This window comes from Elephantulus edwardii, unplaced genomic scaffold, assembly GCF_000299155.1.
Source record: "Elephantulus edwardii isolate Elephantulus edwardi_28Jun2011 unplaced genomic scaffold, EleEdw1.0 scaffold00044, whole genome shotgun sequence".
Taxonomy (NCBI): Eukaryota; Metazoa; Chordata; class Mammalia; order Macroscelidea; family Macroscelididae; genus Elephantulus; species Elephantulus edwardii.
The window spans coordinates 882,497-899,568 of NW_006399794.1; the positions used below are offsets into that span (position 1 = coordinate 882,497).

At 43.5% G+C, this 17,072-nt stretch overlaps 1 protein-coding gene across 1 annotated transcript in view; it reads right to left on the reverse strand.

Annotated features, from left to right (window-relative positions):
- TEAD1 (TEA domain family member 1 (SV40 transcriptional enhancer factor)) overlaps window positions 1-17,072 on the reverse strand; it is a 220,048-nt gene that overhangs the window by 52,315 nt on the left and 150,661 nt on the right. The window contains exons 5-9 of the mRNA XM_006885406.1: window positions 14,203-14,214; window positions 13,284-13,418; window positions 12,024-12,070; window positions 11,163-11,224; window positions 9,969-10,093 (exon numbers count right to left, since the gene is read on the reverse strand). Coding sequence (XP_006885468.1) covers window positions 9,969-10,093; window positions 11,163-11,224; window positions 12,024-12,070; window positions 13,284-13,418; window positions 14,203-14,214 — 381 coding nt within the window. The remainder of the gene's footprint in view (window positions 1-9,968; window positions 10,094-11,162; window positions 11,225-12,023; window positions 12,071-13,283; window positions 13,419-14,202; window positions 14,215-17,072) is intronic.

Consider the following 17,072-nt stretch of genomic DNA (forward strand, 5'->3'; position numbering starts at 1 on the left):
TAAACAACAGAAACTTGGCAAAGATTCATGAGGAACTGCTAACCTTTTTGAGAATTAAGAACTGAAAAGAATAAAGAATTAGAAAAGAAAAAGTCTTCCTCCCATTTCTTTTATGCTTTTAGATTTTCAGTGTCATGAACATATTACCATGAATATATTCTTTAAAAAAATAATTAACTTTTCAAATTGAAGCCAGCAGTGGCTTTCACTTCAATCTCAATCTACTGTGTCTACTTTGCAGCCCCTCCCAAGCCTGGGCCCTGTCTCTCTGGCTTGATTTCCTGTTACATTCCTGTTAGACATTCAGAGCAAAAATATTCCTTGAATGGTGCTCAGTATGTCCCAGGAACAACACCATGCATAATAATCACAGAAATACGATGAGAAAGGTCCTAGAGGCCCTGTGTAAGGACTGGAGATGTTGAGTTCCAGCTGCGAAGCCATTCGTCCAAGTCTCTCACAACTGGTTAGGATCCGAATGCCAACTTTCTCTTTAGAGACTGAGGCACATGAGGGAAGATGACATGTTTTAAGTATGTAGTTGTTGCTGTATACCATCAAGTGGGAACTGACCCGGCGCTGACCATCCAGGGGGTTTTCAGAGGCAGTAAGTCGCACAAGAGAAGTCTGCCCATCTTTCTCCCACTGAGCAAATTGTGGATTCAAACTATGTGCCTTTGGGTTGACACCTCAGCTCGTTAGTATTAGGCTACCAGAAGTCCTTAGAAAGACCCAGCGGGAGCTCTGGTGGCCTAGTGGCAAGAAGCTGCACTGCAATCCAAAGGCGCATGGTTCGAATCCATCAGATGCTCTGCCGGGGAAGGAGGGACAATCTCCTCCTGTACCAGTCAGATCTGATTTGATGGTGGTACACACACACACACACAAATAATAAAAAATAAAAAAATTAAAAAAAAAAAAGAAAGACCCAGAAAGACAATACGTTCTAAAGCATAGGGGACACATTATAGGCCTCTTTCTCTCCTTGACTCTTTAATTGAGACAATGCACAGAACTATGGTGTGGGGAAAGTACTTCAGAGAATAGCTACTCATTCAGCCTGTATGTGGGAAGCTGTACTTTGGAAAGCAGCCGTCTTCACTTCTGAAGCATTTCTTCAACAGTACAGTGATACAGTATGGCTATATGCAAGGGGTGGTTTCTTCGGAGCCCCTGTTCTTTGACTTGCAACTTGGGTTTGAAGAGACCAGCCACACACCAGGGGGTGGGGTGGGGAGAGGGGGCGGGGTGGAGTGTGATGGGATCATAGCGTTATCTGCCACACCCCAGCACTCACAGGATTCCATTTACAGCTCAGCTCACACAAGGGAAGTTGGCCTGTCTTAAAAAGCAGCTGCCTAATTCAGCTTGGATTCTTGCAGCCAGACATCAATTTAGCAGACCCAGGACGAGGGAGTTTAGACTGATACTTTAAGCCTTTTGATATGCAACATTAAAGTCAAGGAGAAAGTGTATTTTAAAACATTATCAACCACTTCCAAATCAGTTTTCATTCTTCAGACTCATACTTTCCTTGCCCTCTGCTGTTTTTCTCTTACCATCTAGTGGAGCCAAAGGTAACAGAAGGACTTACTTGCTGTTTTTCCAATATAAACCATGTCTTAAAGAAATGCTACCTTCTGGCTCTTGACGTGTGATGCTGAGTCAGCAGGGGGCGCTCGTTCCTTTGATTATTCCTCCATTAGCTCCTAATCACTTATAGCCATGGGCTGAAAAACAGCCTACTGTCAAGATGGAATTGGACAAATATGGTCTTTTGGTCACAATTTCAGGAATGTAGTCAGTAGACCTGGACCTGAATCTCATTTCCAATGTCAGTGAGCTAGCTGTCTCACGCTGGCCAAACTAATACTTCATAAGGATTAAAAAAGGTAATATATACTGCTTACACAAAGTTTAGTAAAAATTCTTATTATGTGCCTGCGACTCATGTGACCCTATGTACAATAGTTCTGAACTCTGCCTATCCTGAGCCAGTCTCAATGACTCCGACACACATACTACCATGAACCCAGTTACGTGTCAATCCATCTCATCTGGGGTCTTCCTCTCCTACACTGTCCCTCCACCCTTCCAAGCATGATGTCCTTTTCCAATAACTGGTCCCTCCTGGCCATGTGCCCAAAGTATGTGAGATGGAGCTTCAAAGTCCTACCCTCCAAAAAGAAACTCGGTTTCACTCTCTCCAACACTGACTTTTTTTATTTCTTGGCAGTCCATGGTATGTTCAGTACTCTTCTCCAGTACCACAACCCAAACGCATTGATTCTTCTTCTGTCACCCTTAGTCATTGTCCAGCACTCTGATGCATAGCAAGTAACTGTGAAGACCAGGGCCTGAATCAGCAACACCTTAGTCTCTAGACTAAGTCTTTAGCACTTTGGAGGGGTACCTGACAGCAGACTTCCCCAATGTAATTCTTTTTTTCTTTTCTGGCTACTGGTGCCAAGAGTGTTGACACTGGAACTGAGCAAGTGGTAACTGTTAACTTCAATCTCTTCTCCATCTATCATGGCGCTGTCAATTGGCCTAGTGGTGAGAATCTTTGTCTTCTTGATGTTGAGCTTCAATTCACATAGAACACTGCAGTCCTTGATCTTATGCAGCAAGTGTTTCAGGTCCTCCTCAGTTTCAGCAAGCAAAGCTCTGTCATCTGCATATCACAGGATTTTGGTGAGTCTTCTTCCAATCCTGATGCCACATTCCCCCTCGTAAATTCCAGCCACCCAGATGATCTGTTGTACATGTAGAGAAAAAGATAAGACACACCCTGGAAACACTCCTTTCTCGATTTTGAACTATGCAGTGTTTCTTTACTCTGTTCTGATGAATGTTTTCCAGTCCAAGCATCGGTGCTCATGCAAATGAGCACAATCAAGTGTTCCGGGATTCCCATTCTCAAGACTAGCTACAATTTGTTATGATCCACATAGTCAAATGCCTTTGCATAGTCAATGAAACCCAGGTAGGTACTCTGCTTTTGTCCAAGATCGATCTGACATTGGCAATAATGCCTCTAGTGCTACGGCCTCTTCTAAACCCAGCTTATATTTCTGGTAGTTCTCTGTCAATGTATTGTTCCAGTCATTTCAGGACAATCTTCAGCTGAATTTTGCTAGTGTGTAATATTAGTGATGTTTTTTTATAAGTTCCAATTTGTCAGGTCATCTATTTTTGGAATGGGAATAAATATGAATCACTTCCAGTCAGTTGACCAGGGAGTTGTCCCCCCAAAACTGGACATTGTTAAGAAAGAAATGGAACACATAAATATTGACATATTAGGTACTGCAAAATGAGACAGACTGGCAAGGGAGTCTGAATCAGACAATCATATGATCTACGCCAGAGATGAAAAGGTGAGGAAAAAGGGGATCACTTTCATAGTTAAAACGGTCTTTTCTAGATCCATCTTGAAATAAAATATTGTAAGTGACAGGATATATCCATATGCATACAAGGAAGTGTGGTGAATACTGCTATGATTCAAACATACGCCCCAACAACTAGAACCAAAGAGGAGGAAATGGATGATTCCTACCAATTTTTGCAATCAGAAATTGATCGGACATGCAACCAAGATGCGTCACTAATAATGGGTAACTGGAATTGGCAAGTATTAGCCATCAGTATTGCTGACACTACTATTAAGACTCACGGTAATTCTTCCAGTAATATCATTACCAGTACGACCGCTAGTATGGTCAAGAGCAGCAGAGTTGTGAAGAAGTCTTTAAGACAAACTAGATTCTCATCCTGACTTTGCTGTTACTTTAAGTGTACAACTGTGTCTTTTCTCCTCTTGGAAGAGAGTACAGATATACCATGATTCAAAGACAACTCCAAAGTCCCCAAACTCTTCAGTAGAAAGGAAGTAAAATTACCCCCTTTGTAGCCTCTGGTGAGGATGAATCTGAAAACGTTAATAAAAATAGTACTGCATCTGTTTTTAATCTGTTTATATATTATTTTGTCAGTACTACCTATAAATTCTCTTCTACAAATACTTTATGACTCCATGATTTTCATAAGCCTAAGCAATTACTGTGGGAACTCTAACGGTTTAGTCTGTGGGGAGTAGATCTGCTAATCCAAAAGACAGCCCCACTCTGGTAGTTCAAATTCACCAGGAGTTCTGAGGGAGAAAAGATGGGCAGGCTCCTCCTGCGTGAGAGGTGTGTCAGCTACTCATTAGTTCAGACTCAATGGCAATGAGCTGGTTTTGTTTGTTTAAGAAATTTACAGGAGGTATACTGGTTAGACATGCAGCAGCCAATCGAAAGGTGGACGGGAAGACACCACAGCCATTCTGCAGGAGGAAGCTAGGGAGTGGGTTTCTGTACAGATTCTAGCCTTGGAGGACCTGAAGTACTTCCACACTGTCCTCTAGGGGTGTTATTAGAAAAACGGAATCCAAGGCGGTGCCCGAGACGTCATTATAAACGAGGAAGGGGTCTACATACATATGTATAGTACATCTGTCTGTATTCTGGAGAGTTTAAATGTAAACTTCCATTTGTCTAATGCCCTTCTAATTATGTCACTTTATTATTGGCTTACTTATCAAATTAAGCTAATTCATTTTTTATATTGTAAGTACAACAGATAAAAATTTACTAATAGGCCTCAGCTTAATTTATTTATACAGCTATAATAGTCAAACTAAAGTCTGAGGCACCACAAAAACATCTGAGAACCAGAGCAGTCACCCAAATGCTACGAGCTCTGGCTTCACCTGAGTGCTGAAGGCCCGCTGCACCTTCACTCAAACAGCACCGTGTGTTTGCACAAGAAAGTACACATTACATAATGTGAGAGGCAGGTGCTCGAGACATTGTCAGAATACTTTAAATCATTTCTCCCATTTCAAATACTGCATCTTTTCTACCAGGGTTCCACCCTACTCTCCTGCACAAGATCTCCTTCACGCCCCCACATTTTCACTAAAATCAAATACATGTGCCTGTCACAGTCTGCCTCTGCAAAACAAGCATTTACAACGAGGGCATATTCGAAGCACTATTGACAACTCACACTCATGCTGATACAACGCTTGTTGACTTTATCTGACATGAAAAACTGATTAAGATTTGAACTAAGGCGTAACTTTAAAGTTATAATGCAACAAGTCAAGAGAATATCACTATCTTCTGAAATATTCCTATTTAAAATGAATACCTTCCACTAGTAAAGAATGCTCATTATTTCACAGAAGCACTCTTATCAACTGACACAGTTCATAGTTATTTATTTGGCTAGTTCTTGCGTGCCTTCTCCACCAGAATGTAAACCTCACGAGAACAACCTTGTTTTGGTTCACTGTTGAATCCCTAACAACTGGAGCAGTGTTAAATACGTAGTGGTGGCGGTGAGTGCCATCGAGTCAGAAGTGACCCACCACTGACCCTCCAGCAGATTTTCAGAGGCAGTAAATCACATGGGAGGAGAATGCTCAGCCTTCTCCCACAGAGCATCTGGTGAATCCAAGCCATATGCCTTTGGAATTGCAGAGCAGCTTTTTACCACTAGGCCACCAGAGCTAGTAGGTGAACACAAAGTACTTCTGAATTAATTCCAAATACTCCCAGTTTCCAACTCACATATAACCTCAACCAAAATTAGAGCAAGATGCCGAGGGTGCTGACTCACACTAGGCCTTCCACTTACTTTAGGGACTTCGGAATAATTTCTTCAGAGTCTATATAACCTATAAAGAGTTCTGGTGACACAGTGCTTAAGCACTCAGCCATATACCAGAAGGTTGGGGGGCGGTGGAGGGTCAAACCAGAGTCACGCCAATAGAAGAAAGATGTGGTCGTGTGTAATCAAGATTAAAGCTTTGGAATCCCTATGGGAGCTCAGTGGGCAGGAGGTGTGAGGTGAGCTGCCAACTCAAAGGTACTTGGTTCAAATCCACCCACTGCTCTGTGATAGAAAGATGAACAATCTCCTTCCATGTGATTTACAGCCTCTAAAAACCTGCTGGAGGGTCAGCTATGAGTTAGTTCAGACTTGGCAGTACATACAGAACAGAAGGAATCAATGGTATTGAATTAAATAACCTGTATCCACAGATAGCCACACCTTTTCATTCATCAATAAAACCCTGAAAGCTCGGGCCCAGTGAACCATTCAGCCCCTCAGATGGGATCTTGAACACAGATCTTTGGACCTATTTCCTGGGACTGGTGGGTTCTGGCTTTATAAAATATTTAAGCCTTTTCATTTACTGCTTTAAAGACTTCAGCTCATCACTTCTGAAAAATTCTCCTGAATTTCCCCCTTTCCAGTTCTCCAATCCTCAGCATAATGGTCACTTCCTTCACGTCTCCTGCAAGGTCCCTCACAGCACTTGTCAGGGTTCCAGCTCAGCAGTCACCTCACTTTGTAACTGTGATTATCTCTTTCATGTCTGTCTTCCCTACTCGATGTTATACTCTGTATGGCCAGAGACTGGCTGTCTATACAGTTCTGGGATCCACCTTCTAGATAGAACTCATACGTTAAGGGTGTTCAATGAATGTCTACAAAATAGACTGACTTTACGAATTATTACATTTTTTCCAAAATGTTAAGGTCATGAAACACAGGCTGACAGAGATGAAGTTGGCCCTTGGATCATCAAGTTGTTTCAGCCAGGGAAATGACCTGGACTTGTACTTCCTTCCCAGTGTCTTGGAGTTCTCTTCCTCAAAAAATGGTCATGAATAAAGGCAGCAAGATTTGCTCACATAAGAGATGATCAGACTGCAGGTAAAACTCGAGAAAGAGTCAGAATTTGGAGCAGTGTTTCCTGACAGTGAATGTGTATATGGTACACACACAGAAAGCTACTATTTTTTGAGGCGAAATCATCTGCTAGACAGCAGTTGTCTGGGACTGTTGAGTTGGAACCACTCATAGCTGACCCTCTATCAAGTTTTCAGAGGCAGTAAATTGTGCAAGAGGAAACTGCCCCTCTCTCTCTGGTGCAGCAGATTCGAAACCTGTGCCTTAGAGTTGTGCCTTAGTTTCTTACCACTACACCACCAGAGCTCCTTTACTAGGTAACAGACACATGTTGACTCTGACCATAGGAAATGCAATGCAAACTATGGAGGAAGTCTATACAAGTTAACTCAGGGAAATGATGATGCTGAGAGGTAAGCAAGAATAAATTACAACTACAGCAAATGCTGGTGGCACTCTGGTTCCACTGTTAACCCAAAGGTAAGTGGTTCAAATCTATCAGTTGTTCTGCAGAAGAAAGACATGATTTACAGCCTCTGAAAACTCTCTGGAGAGTCAGCTAGGAGTCTTTTAGACTCCACAGAGTAACATGGTAAATTAGTAACATGTAGTACCAGTAGTAACATGGTAAATTTTGCAATAATAGTAACAATAAGCAAAAAAAATCTGAATGGGTACTATGCATGTTTTACAGGTGTGGGACTGTGTATGGGAGTACATGGGAGAACATATTCTTAACCTTATGTTACACATGTTTTTATATATGGCATATGCTCATACATAAAATAAAGGGTGTCTCATGGACACTTCCTATACATATCCAAATAAATGGATAGAACTTACTGGGTCTGAAGGCTCAGGACCATAGCACTCATGGGACAGCTCAACTGGCATAACTCAGTTTATACTGTTTTACATGCTAGTTTGTAAGTAGCATCTGGGGTATTAAAAGCTTGAGAGCAGCCAACTATGATACAACTATTGATCTCTTCCTATATGGAGCAAGAAGAAATTAGCCCCTGGGACTAATGGCTCATGTGACCCACAGCCTCTTCTAACCTGAGAGCAGAACTAGATGGAGCCCAGTTACCACTATTATTCATTTATAATGGAATGCAATAGAAAGTTCCTTCTAAAGTGAGAGAAATATGTGGAACAAGAGTCAATTTGATGGTGATCAATTTTATAAAACACACTATGGGAATGATAATGTGAAACATGGGGTGAATGTAGGAATGCATGAAACACAATGTATATGATGATTTTGTATGCAAATCAATAAAAAATACATAAATAAAAAAAGACTAAACTGATAGAGACTAGAAGAACCTCCAAAATTTTAATGCTAAGACACCTTTTTTAACTTGGTGCTGAAGCTACTCTTGGAGGTCATCTTTCAGCCAAATAACAGGCCCATAAAATAATTACTACCACTCTCAAAAAAAATGCTCCTTTAAGCATCAATTATATGACACCAATGGTCATACCATTTACCCCTAAAGCAAATAGGGAAAACCAGGAGAGATAGGAAACTGGATGGATGAAGATACTGAGAGTGCTGACACATTTTGAGGCCAGTAGTCAATGTCTCTGAAATTCTATGTATACACTGTTAGATGGAAAGCTCATGTGCTGTGTACACCTTCCCCGGAAACACATTCAAACATTTTAAAAAGAAGACTTGGAAACAATTTGGGTCTCAGTTTCTTCATCTGTAATATAAGGGACCTATAATTTATGAGGACAGAATGAACTAAACAATGACAAATTGTTGTGAAAAAGGAGGCATTATATGAACATGAGTTCGAGAAAGCAGAGGCATCCACATTTTCCAGGGGAAAATCTCTTAAAGAAGAGGAAACACAGACTCACAAAGATAATAACCTAAATGTGTTTAAATGTTCCCCACAGATAAAGATTTTACCCCCTCCCTCTCCCCCTCCCAGTACATCTTGAGGAAAATGGTCTTCTTAAATGACTGCCTCTTCCTGACCTCAACACCTCTGCTTTCCTTACCAACTGGCTCAAGGACCTCATTTTTAGCGCTAATTTTGGAGTAGGCTCTATTTTCCCTCCAGTTCCCAGAGTTCTCATGTCACAGGCCCATGGATACCAGCAGGCCACATATGTATATGTGATGCCTCCACCTGGTGATGCTCAATAAATCTCTTCTACGGAAAGGCCTCCCCATGCTACCACATGGGATCCCCACTGAGCAACACCACAAATGCTCCTAGAGGTCACATGTTCATTCCATTATTTATAATACACTGCTGTCCATGACATTTTTCTCCCAATACAGAAGGACAGCAAGGCAGACAAATACACAAAGAACAAAAGGATCTATAGTAGTCCCCAAGAATAGTGGGGTGGGATGAGAGAGAATGGAGACTGGAATTGGTGAGGATCCCAATGACAAACCCATGATTCCTTCAGTTCTGCCTTGAGTTCTCCCACACACAGATGCAATGCTCGTACTCCCAGCCAAGGAGTGGGTGTGAAGAAAGGGTACCGGGCTCGTCGGGTGGGAAAGGAGGGAGGATCACATATGTATGGGAAACAAGGGGCCTGGCTGAGAAACAATGGGATGATGGGTACTGGATAGGATGAGGGGAGGGGGAACTGGAGGAAAAGGACAGAGTCCAGATGCCATTGTTATTGGTATTTATGACATTATAAAGCATCCCATTCCATGTTAAAACACCAAAGTATCCTTTTTTTTTAAAAAAACATTTCCTTAAGAAGATAATAATATTCTATCTTGGAAAAGCATAGACTTAGAAAGGTAATATAGCATAATGGTTAAATTGACTTGGTGTTTTAAAGACTTGAGTTTGAATCTCAGATCCAGTCATTATTAACTGTGTGGCTAGGGCCTGTTTCCTCTTCCAAATCGACCATCAGAGGACTTTTGAGGATAAATTATGAGCTCTGCACAGTATCAGCCTCAAGACAAGACACAGTAAATGTTTTTTTTTAAATTTTACTAAATCTAAGATCCTCTGTAGGTCTCTTCCTTCAGCCCCAAGTATTGTCTGGAGTTCGTAGATATTTGGCTCTAAATTACTACATTTTTTATCAGTGGGGACAGCTTTTTTTGTTGACTGGAAGGCTGCTTGGCCTATCTTTGCCTCTACTTGTCAAGCAGGAGAGGAAAAGTAGGAGAGAGAGAAGGAGCAAATCTCAGGTTTAAGATATACCTCATCGAGCATGCTCACCGAGTCTGGGTCTCGCTGCTGTTCCAGAAAAGCTGAGAACTCCACCAGGCGTAGCTTGGTTGTACCAATGGAACGACCCTGCCAGGCAGGGACCAAGGGAGCTGGGGCTGACGCAGGCTCAAATCCTGAAAGGACAATGGTAACTTTAAGCCTGGACACTCGCCTCACCCAGACCTCATGCCAGTAACAGGAACAACTCCATACAAAACACCGTGTTCATCAGTATCTGGGTATGGAAATAAGACAGTGGTAAGATGCTGATGGAGGATCCCAGACAGTGACCAGTCAAGGAAGTAAACCACATGGGCTTTTCATAAACCCCACTGCAGCTAAGGTCAGGGCTCAGGCAGGTCCTGAATCCACATTAGCTACATAAAGGGAGACAAGAGGACACTCAATCCTGGACCAAGCCAACAGCGACGAAGCAATGACAAGAGGACGCTTCCAAAGATTTTTTATGAGACCTGACATGCTGGGTATCCCTTTTGTCTGTTTGCTTATATCTCCTTTCTATGACGGTGGCAACCAGTACTACAGGATATTCTCCAAACACAGCACAATGGAGAAGAGAATATAGTCCACCATTCCCATCAGGACCTCTGTAATGATGAGCAGTGCCTGTAACCTGTTCCCCGGGCAGCTCTGTTGAGCACGTGTTCGTATACTTGAGGGGTACATGTATGGTGGGTGGCGAGGGAGACAGACATGGGCTGGCAGAGTCGTGCTTACTGTTACAAGATTCCATGTTAACCTTTCTTTGAAGAAGGAATACTAGAAGTTGGAATGTCTTAGTGAGGGTGAATAAAACCACAACTGCCCTTCAGATTTGAGGTCAGACTTGGGATTGGCACTTGGCCAGTTGTGCCTTTTTTATGATAAGGAAGCAGTCATGGCAACTTCCCCTTTGAGGATTATCATGTGTGCTAGGTGAAAGTGATCAGGCTTCCTGTTTCTCTAGGATCCCATTAGAAGAGGTCTCATGAGAAGACCGGAGTGGGTTAGGATGTAGTAGAGGATACCTCTGTGGCGTCCTGAGCTCCAGGCTAATCCCCAGCTGAGGGAGAGTGGAGCAAGGAAGGGTGTCCACAGGTCTGTAAGTCAGAACAAGAACTCCTGTGGACAGAAAGAGCATCTCTCCACCCTGGGCAGAAAATGATTCAGGACCACGCTCAAGAGGGTCCCGTTAAGACTTACCTGGAATGGGGGCCGTGACCGCTGGCTGGATGGGGTAGGCCTGTTGCACGAAGGGCTTGACGCTGGGAAGAGAGAGGTGAGAATCACTAACCAAGTTGTATTAGCTGCTACTCCTCAGGCCTGACCGAGGCCTCCTACAGCTACAGATCCCACCTGAGGTTCCCTCCCAAAGGAGCTAACACATCCCAGGCCCAGTCCTTTTTACATGCCAAGGTCCACTGAGGCGCTAGGGGTCACAGCTCAGATGTCAGCCTGACTTCCATGTACTGTGAGGTGTGTATTTAAACCTCTTGCACCCTGGCAGAGGAAGAGGCCAATAATGTCTATCTGCAGGGACGGCTGGGGACATGTTTCAGGTAAGTTCTCCTCTTGGTCAAACAGCTCAATACTTTTTTGACAACAGGTAGGTTTCTCTTCTGCTTTTGTCTGCTAACTGCCCTTTATCTGCCAATTTCCTGAGGGTTGCAGTCCTTGACCTCAAATCATCAGAAGGATTTTTTATTAGCTGCTCTTACCATACCATTAACCTAGGATAACCATCCGGGCAAGGCTGTCCCCTAGGGTGGATGCTAGACTGAGCTCCGTAGGCAGGAAGGGACAGGGATTGACTGTCTCCAACCACAAACCCACTAGAAACTACCTCTCTGATACTGAAGGTGGGAGTGAGTGTCTAAACACTTCCCTATCCGAGGGGGCAACCTTTCTTGTTAATGGTCTTCAGCACTATCTGCACAGATAATCAGGGGCAAGGGGTTGGGTGTTTTCAGAGTAAAGCTCCTTTCTCCTGAAGGCCTGAAGAAATCTGCCCCTCAAAAGACTGTGACCAGCCCCTTGCCAGTGATGGCCCCTCCTCAGACTTACTCTTGTGAGGATCCCGGCTGCCCTGTTTGTATCATCCCTGGCCAGAACTGGAAGGCAAAGGGAAAGAGGCTTCAGGCAAGAGTTCACTTCAAAGACTGGTTCAAGACATCTCAGTATTACAACCCCTACTAAAAGACAACGGATCCCACCAGCCACAGCTGCCTGACCCATCCTTTCTAAATTCAGATGAGGTCAACTCTGCCCGGATGGTCAAGAAAAATTCCTTAGCCTGGCAGCCCAGAGCTCCCCCGAGCTCCTTTTTCCTGAAAATCCCTTGTGAGTAGGACTCGGGCTTTTTCTCTCCTCTTTCTAGCCTCACTACACCCAGCAGTAAAATGAGCTCCCCACAGCTTTATCCATGCACCCAGCCTGCTTCCTCTTCTACATTCTTCCACAATGGAGTGCCAGGAGCTCGACAGCAGCACAGACACCTCCCTGCTTTGCGCCTCTTTGAGGCCTCTGAGGTCTGTCATGCCCCTGCGAGAACCAGATGATGCAAAGAGAGAGCACAGAGTTGGAAGCCAGGCAGCCTGTGTCTGAATGCTGCTTCACAATCCCTGCCCATGATGCTTAACCTCTAATTTTGTTATGAAGTAACCTCAGTTTCCTGGTCTGTAAAATGGCAAGAAATATATAAGGAATTTAAGATTGTTCTGAGAATTAGCTTAAATTATAAACTTGAGCCCTTGCTGGAAGTCAAATGAAAATGTTTATAGATGACTTTGTCCCCCTAGTTGCCCTGAGAGGTGGGGGTGCAAGGTAATTCTGAGAACAGAGACTAATATCAGAAAGAAGAGACAAAGGCTATTATGACCCAGAACGGTATGTGTGGCTGGGATCCAGGACCAGCTTCCCCCTTCTTCCTCTCCTCCTGTTCCTTTCTCTCCCAGCCTTCCTCCTCTCTCCTTTTTATCGTTACTATTCGGCATCCAGGGAGCTCTGGTGGCTAGTCCATAGAAAGCTGCGCCATCAACCCAAAGGCCTGCAGCCCTCCGGTGGTTCGAATCCATCAGCAGCTCTGCAGGAGAAAAGCGAGCAATCTGCTGCTGTGCAGTTTAGTCTTGGAAACACAATAGCGGGTGAGCTGTAAGTTGGTTCCAACTCAATGATGGTGGGCTGGGCAGGTTATTTTTTACCCAGGACCCTGTAGTCTTTTCCATGTTCTCATTTTCCAGGACGTTATGGAAGGAGGGTTTAATGGTGCCCATGCTGACTCCGCCATCCCTGGGAGCCATCCCTTTTGCAGGCAAGGTGACTTACCCCTGGTGCCCCCGGGAAGGTCGGGCGTGGAATCCCAGGCAGCCCTAGCTTGTTGTGAATGGCGGTGGCTGAGACTATCTGGGCTGAGGACATGGCTGCCATGTGTTGCAGGGCCTTATCCTTTGCAGTCTGATCCTTGAATGTGACAGTGACACATCGACTTAATACATAAGGCATGACTACCATGCAGATCAAACAGGCACAGCCACAAGCACACATACTAAAATACAGAGCCATATATATATATAAAAGCAAACATGCACTGATGAATGAATACAGCCACTAGGCGAAAACAGACTCAGCCCACTGTAGCTCCGAACATTCACTAAGAATACTTAAAGGCAAGATTTTTTCAAAAATAATATACTTTTTTTAAACTGTAATTTTCAAGAGCATTGGAAGCTTCGGAAAAGGCAGAATATCTATTTTCAGCTTCCAGGAGATTTCCCCAATTACTTAAGTTCAAAGGGAAAATGAAAGGTCTTGTTTGTAAGCCTACTGATGGGTAGAGGGAGGAAAGAGACATGACTGTGGACTGGGGTAAGCCCATCCACGAAGCACTGAGAAGCCCTACGTGTGGCTGCTGCCACGTGGCCTCAGTCCAGGTAGGCTGGCATCAGGGGAGGCCTGGAAGCCCCGCACGCACCTGGCGGCAGCTCAGAAGCAGCAGGTGGATGGGGCAGGAGGGCGGGGCTAAGCGCATGCTGGCGGGTGCATGCTCAGTATCCCCACCGTGGGTCTGCACATACGTGGGTTCATTCTAAAGCCAAGGACATGGGAGATTCTACAGGCAAGTGGTCTCCTCTTTTCCTAAGTGGATCTTCTCTAGAAAAGCCACGGCTGAGAACATAAAGCTAGCCAATATGACTGCCAAGCACAGCTAAAATACAGAATACTCAAGTTTGTTGAAAATACTTACCATGCTTGTTACCTGGATACAATAATAAACAATTTGTTAAAATTATTATGTACAAAGGCAAGGTTACTTTTCTTCTTCAGTTAATGTGCATTTCGGGATACAAATACACAATACTTGGGGACAATAAAATATCAGAGAGTATGCTTCTTCCCCACATTACAGGAAAATATAGGGTCTAAATGACTTATGAGAAGGGTAGTTACCAACAAGGTTACCCAAGAAAAGCAATAATCAGAAACTACCCTCCCAGCTTCTCTAAGACAGAAGGAGAAATGGTTAGACCTCAGGTGTGAGTGAGGCAGCCCGGTAGGCTCAGGTAGGGTTTCAGGGATGGTAAACATGGAAGGGTTCCTGGCTCTACACTCAGCCAGGCCTGGAATCCTTCTTCTTCTAATACCAAAACCGTGACACCAAAATAAAACACAAACCCACATGCCCCAGCCACCACTGGGAGAGTTTAGAGAGCGAGTGAGGGACAAGGGAAGCTTCAGTAAGATGCCAAGTATCAGCAGAAAGGCTGTTTTCAAGGTTTACAGATTTAATCAAATGTGATGAATAAACACACTGAGGTGCCAAAGGCAAGGTCATGAGGAGGCATTAAAATGAAACATCAAATCCAGTAACACAGGCACTAGGGGCTTCTAAGAAAGATCCATTAGTTGGTCCCAAGGTGGAGACACTAGTTTGCTCCACAACACTGTGGATTTTCCAAGAGTTTACATTAGCCCTTGGGGGAGGGACCCTACATGAATAAATTTTACAGTATTTTATATGTTCCTCTGGCCTATAAGAGAAACGAATAATGAGGACTGTAACAGCTTTTCATTACTGCTCACCATCACCGTGAAGGTCTGTAACCATGTGCAAATGCCTGAGTGACACCTGGGGGGCCCTGGGAGGATGTGAGGTTACTGGTCTCCATGGGACTGCTGAGTGATGCTCCTGCTGCCTCTGTATCTCAGCACATGGCATTCTTTAAATTTAATCTCCCTTTGTTAATCTGTCGACTGCTCTCATCTAGAGTAGCTTCCTCAGGCAGAGTTTTTTATTTTTTTAAAATATTTCTGGTTGGGAAGATGCCAGAAAAAAAGGCAAATCTTAAAGCAAGAGTTTTGGGAATCAAAGTGCTAGACAGTGTGAATATGTCCTCAAGCTCAACCAAGCCCTGTAAGTGTGAACCTCAGTGGCCCAGGAAATCCATTCTTCACTGGTCCTGTGACTTTATCTGACACCTGTTCCATTAAGTTTCCTAAAGGACAATTATATATAGTCCACAAACACCTGGATGAAGATTACTGACATTAATACGAACACGTTAGTTTCTCTTTAGATCAGTCACTTTGGACTCCAGTCCCAAACCCTTTTAAGAAGAGTTATAAATGTTCTCAAGGTGATTCCTAAAACTGAAGTAATGGTACAAGTGTTACAATTCAGGCTTAGCCACGTGCAAGAAGTCTTACTAACTTCTGCAGAGATCAACTTAGGGAAGCCTGGAAAATGGCAGCTGAGACGTCTTAGAGTATTAAGAAAGACTGAAGGCTTGACACCATCCCCAGAGAATAGCACGGAGCTTTTCGCAGACCTGGGGTTCCATGTTTATAAAGTGGTGGTGGCAGGGGGAGATTCTGTTTATCCAGTAGAGAGTACATTTAGGCACTATTAGGTCGGGTAATTCATGAATGAAAAGTCCAGGTCCAAACATTTCCATAACCCACCTTATTCTATTGTTGCTTTTAAGTTCCAGTGAGTATGACTCAGAGCGATCCTATGACCAGCCGACCTGAACCCTGGCCTATCCTGGGCCATCCTCATCATCTGACACACTAGAGGCCCGTTGCTAAAGCCATCACATCAGTCCATCTCATTGGGGGTCTTCCTCTCCTTCGTTGACCCTCCATCTTTAGAGTAACTTAAAATACTGTTATTTTCTCTAAACTTACGGAGTCTTCAAAATTTTTATCAAAGTTTGCTATTTTTTCTCTTTTAACAAGGGCAGTAGTCAGTGAGGGAGAGGAGAAAAGCCATCACATTTGCAATTTATGTCCTACAACCTAAGAACATGATCTTTTTCTTTAATAAAATAAAGTTTGTGTCTCCTGTGACCCAGCATTCTACAGGTACTCAGATGATAACAAAAGCTCAAAAGCAAGAAAGCACAACAGTTGCTTCAGTACCATGCTCTTGCCCTCTGGCAGTAAGAAGCGTGCTTTCTCGGGACAGTTAGGGGAGATGGTGTCAAATGAGCCCCCGATGTCAGTAAGCTGCATTCTCCTTGGGCATCACAGAACATTCATGCTTAGCATTATTAAAATTTCCTTAGAAGAAAGAGTTTACATATGCACTAAAGCCCAGAATAAAACACATGCAGTTTATAAATTTCACTGGAAGCAAAAATGCCTTAATATAACTAGTAAAAAAAACCCTACTAATGAGAAGATAGCAAGATGCTAAAACTTGGGCAGCTCTCAGCTGCCTTTCCTAATAGAGAGAAAGCCAAGTGTGGAGAGGAAATTTTATCTCAAGTAGAGGTTCTTTCTGCACTTGACCTACCTATTTGAGAATAGGCAATTTTCTGCAAATGGACTGAAAATGTCTGTCCCAGTGATTTCCTACTTTCTGTCATGGAGACATTCTGCCGACTCATTTAATTTTGTAACACCTCCCCTTTATCGATGATATGCATTTGAAAATTAAAGATATTAGAAATCTTTGCTTAAAATCTAAAGTAACCTCGGAGATAATAAGTGCCAGCAGGGATATCTTGAAATCAGGAGTGAGAGCTTGGCTGTAGACCCACTTATCCTGAAATGGGAGCACAGAAGGATGCCAGGCTAAGAGATTTCAATGGAAGGATCTCGAAATTGTCATTT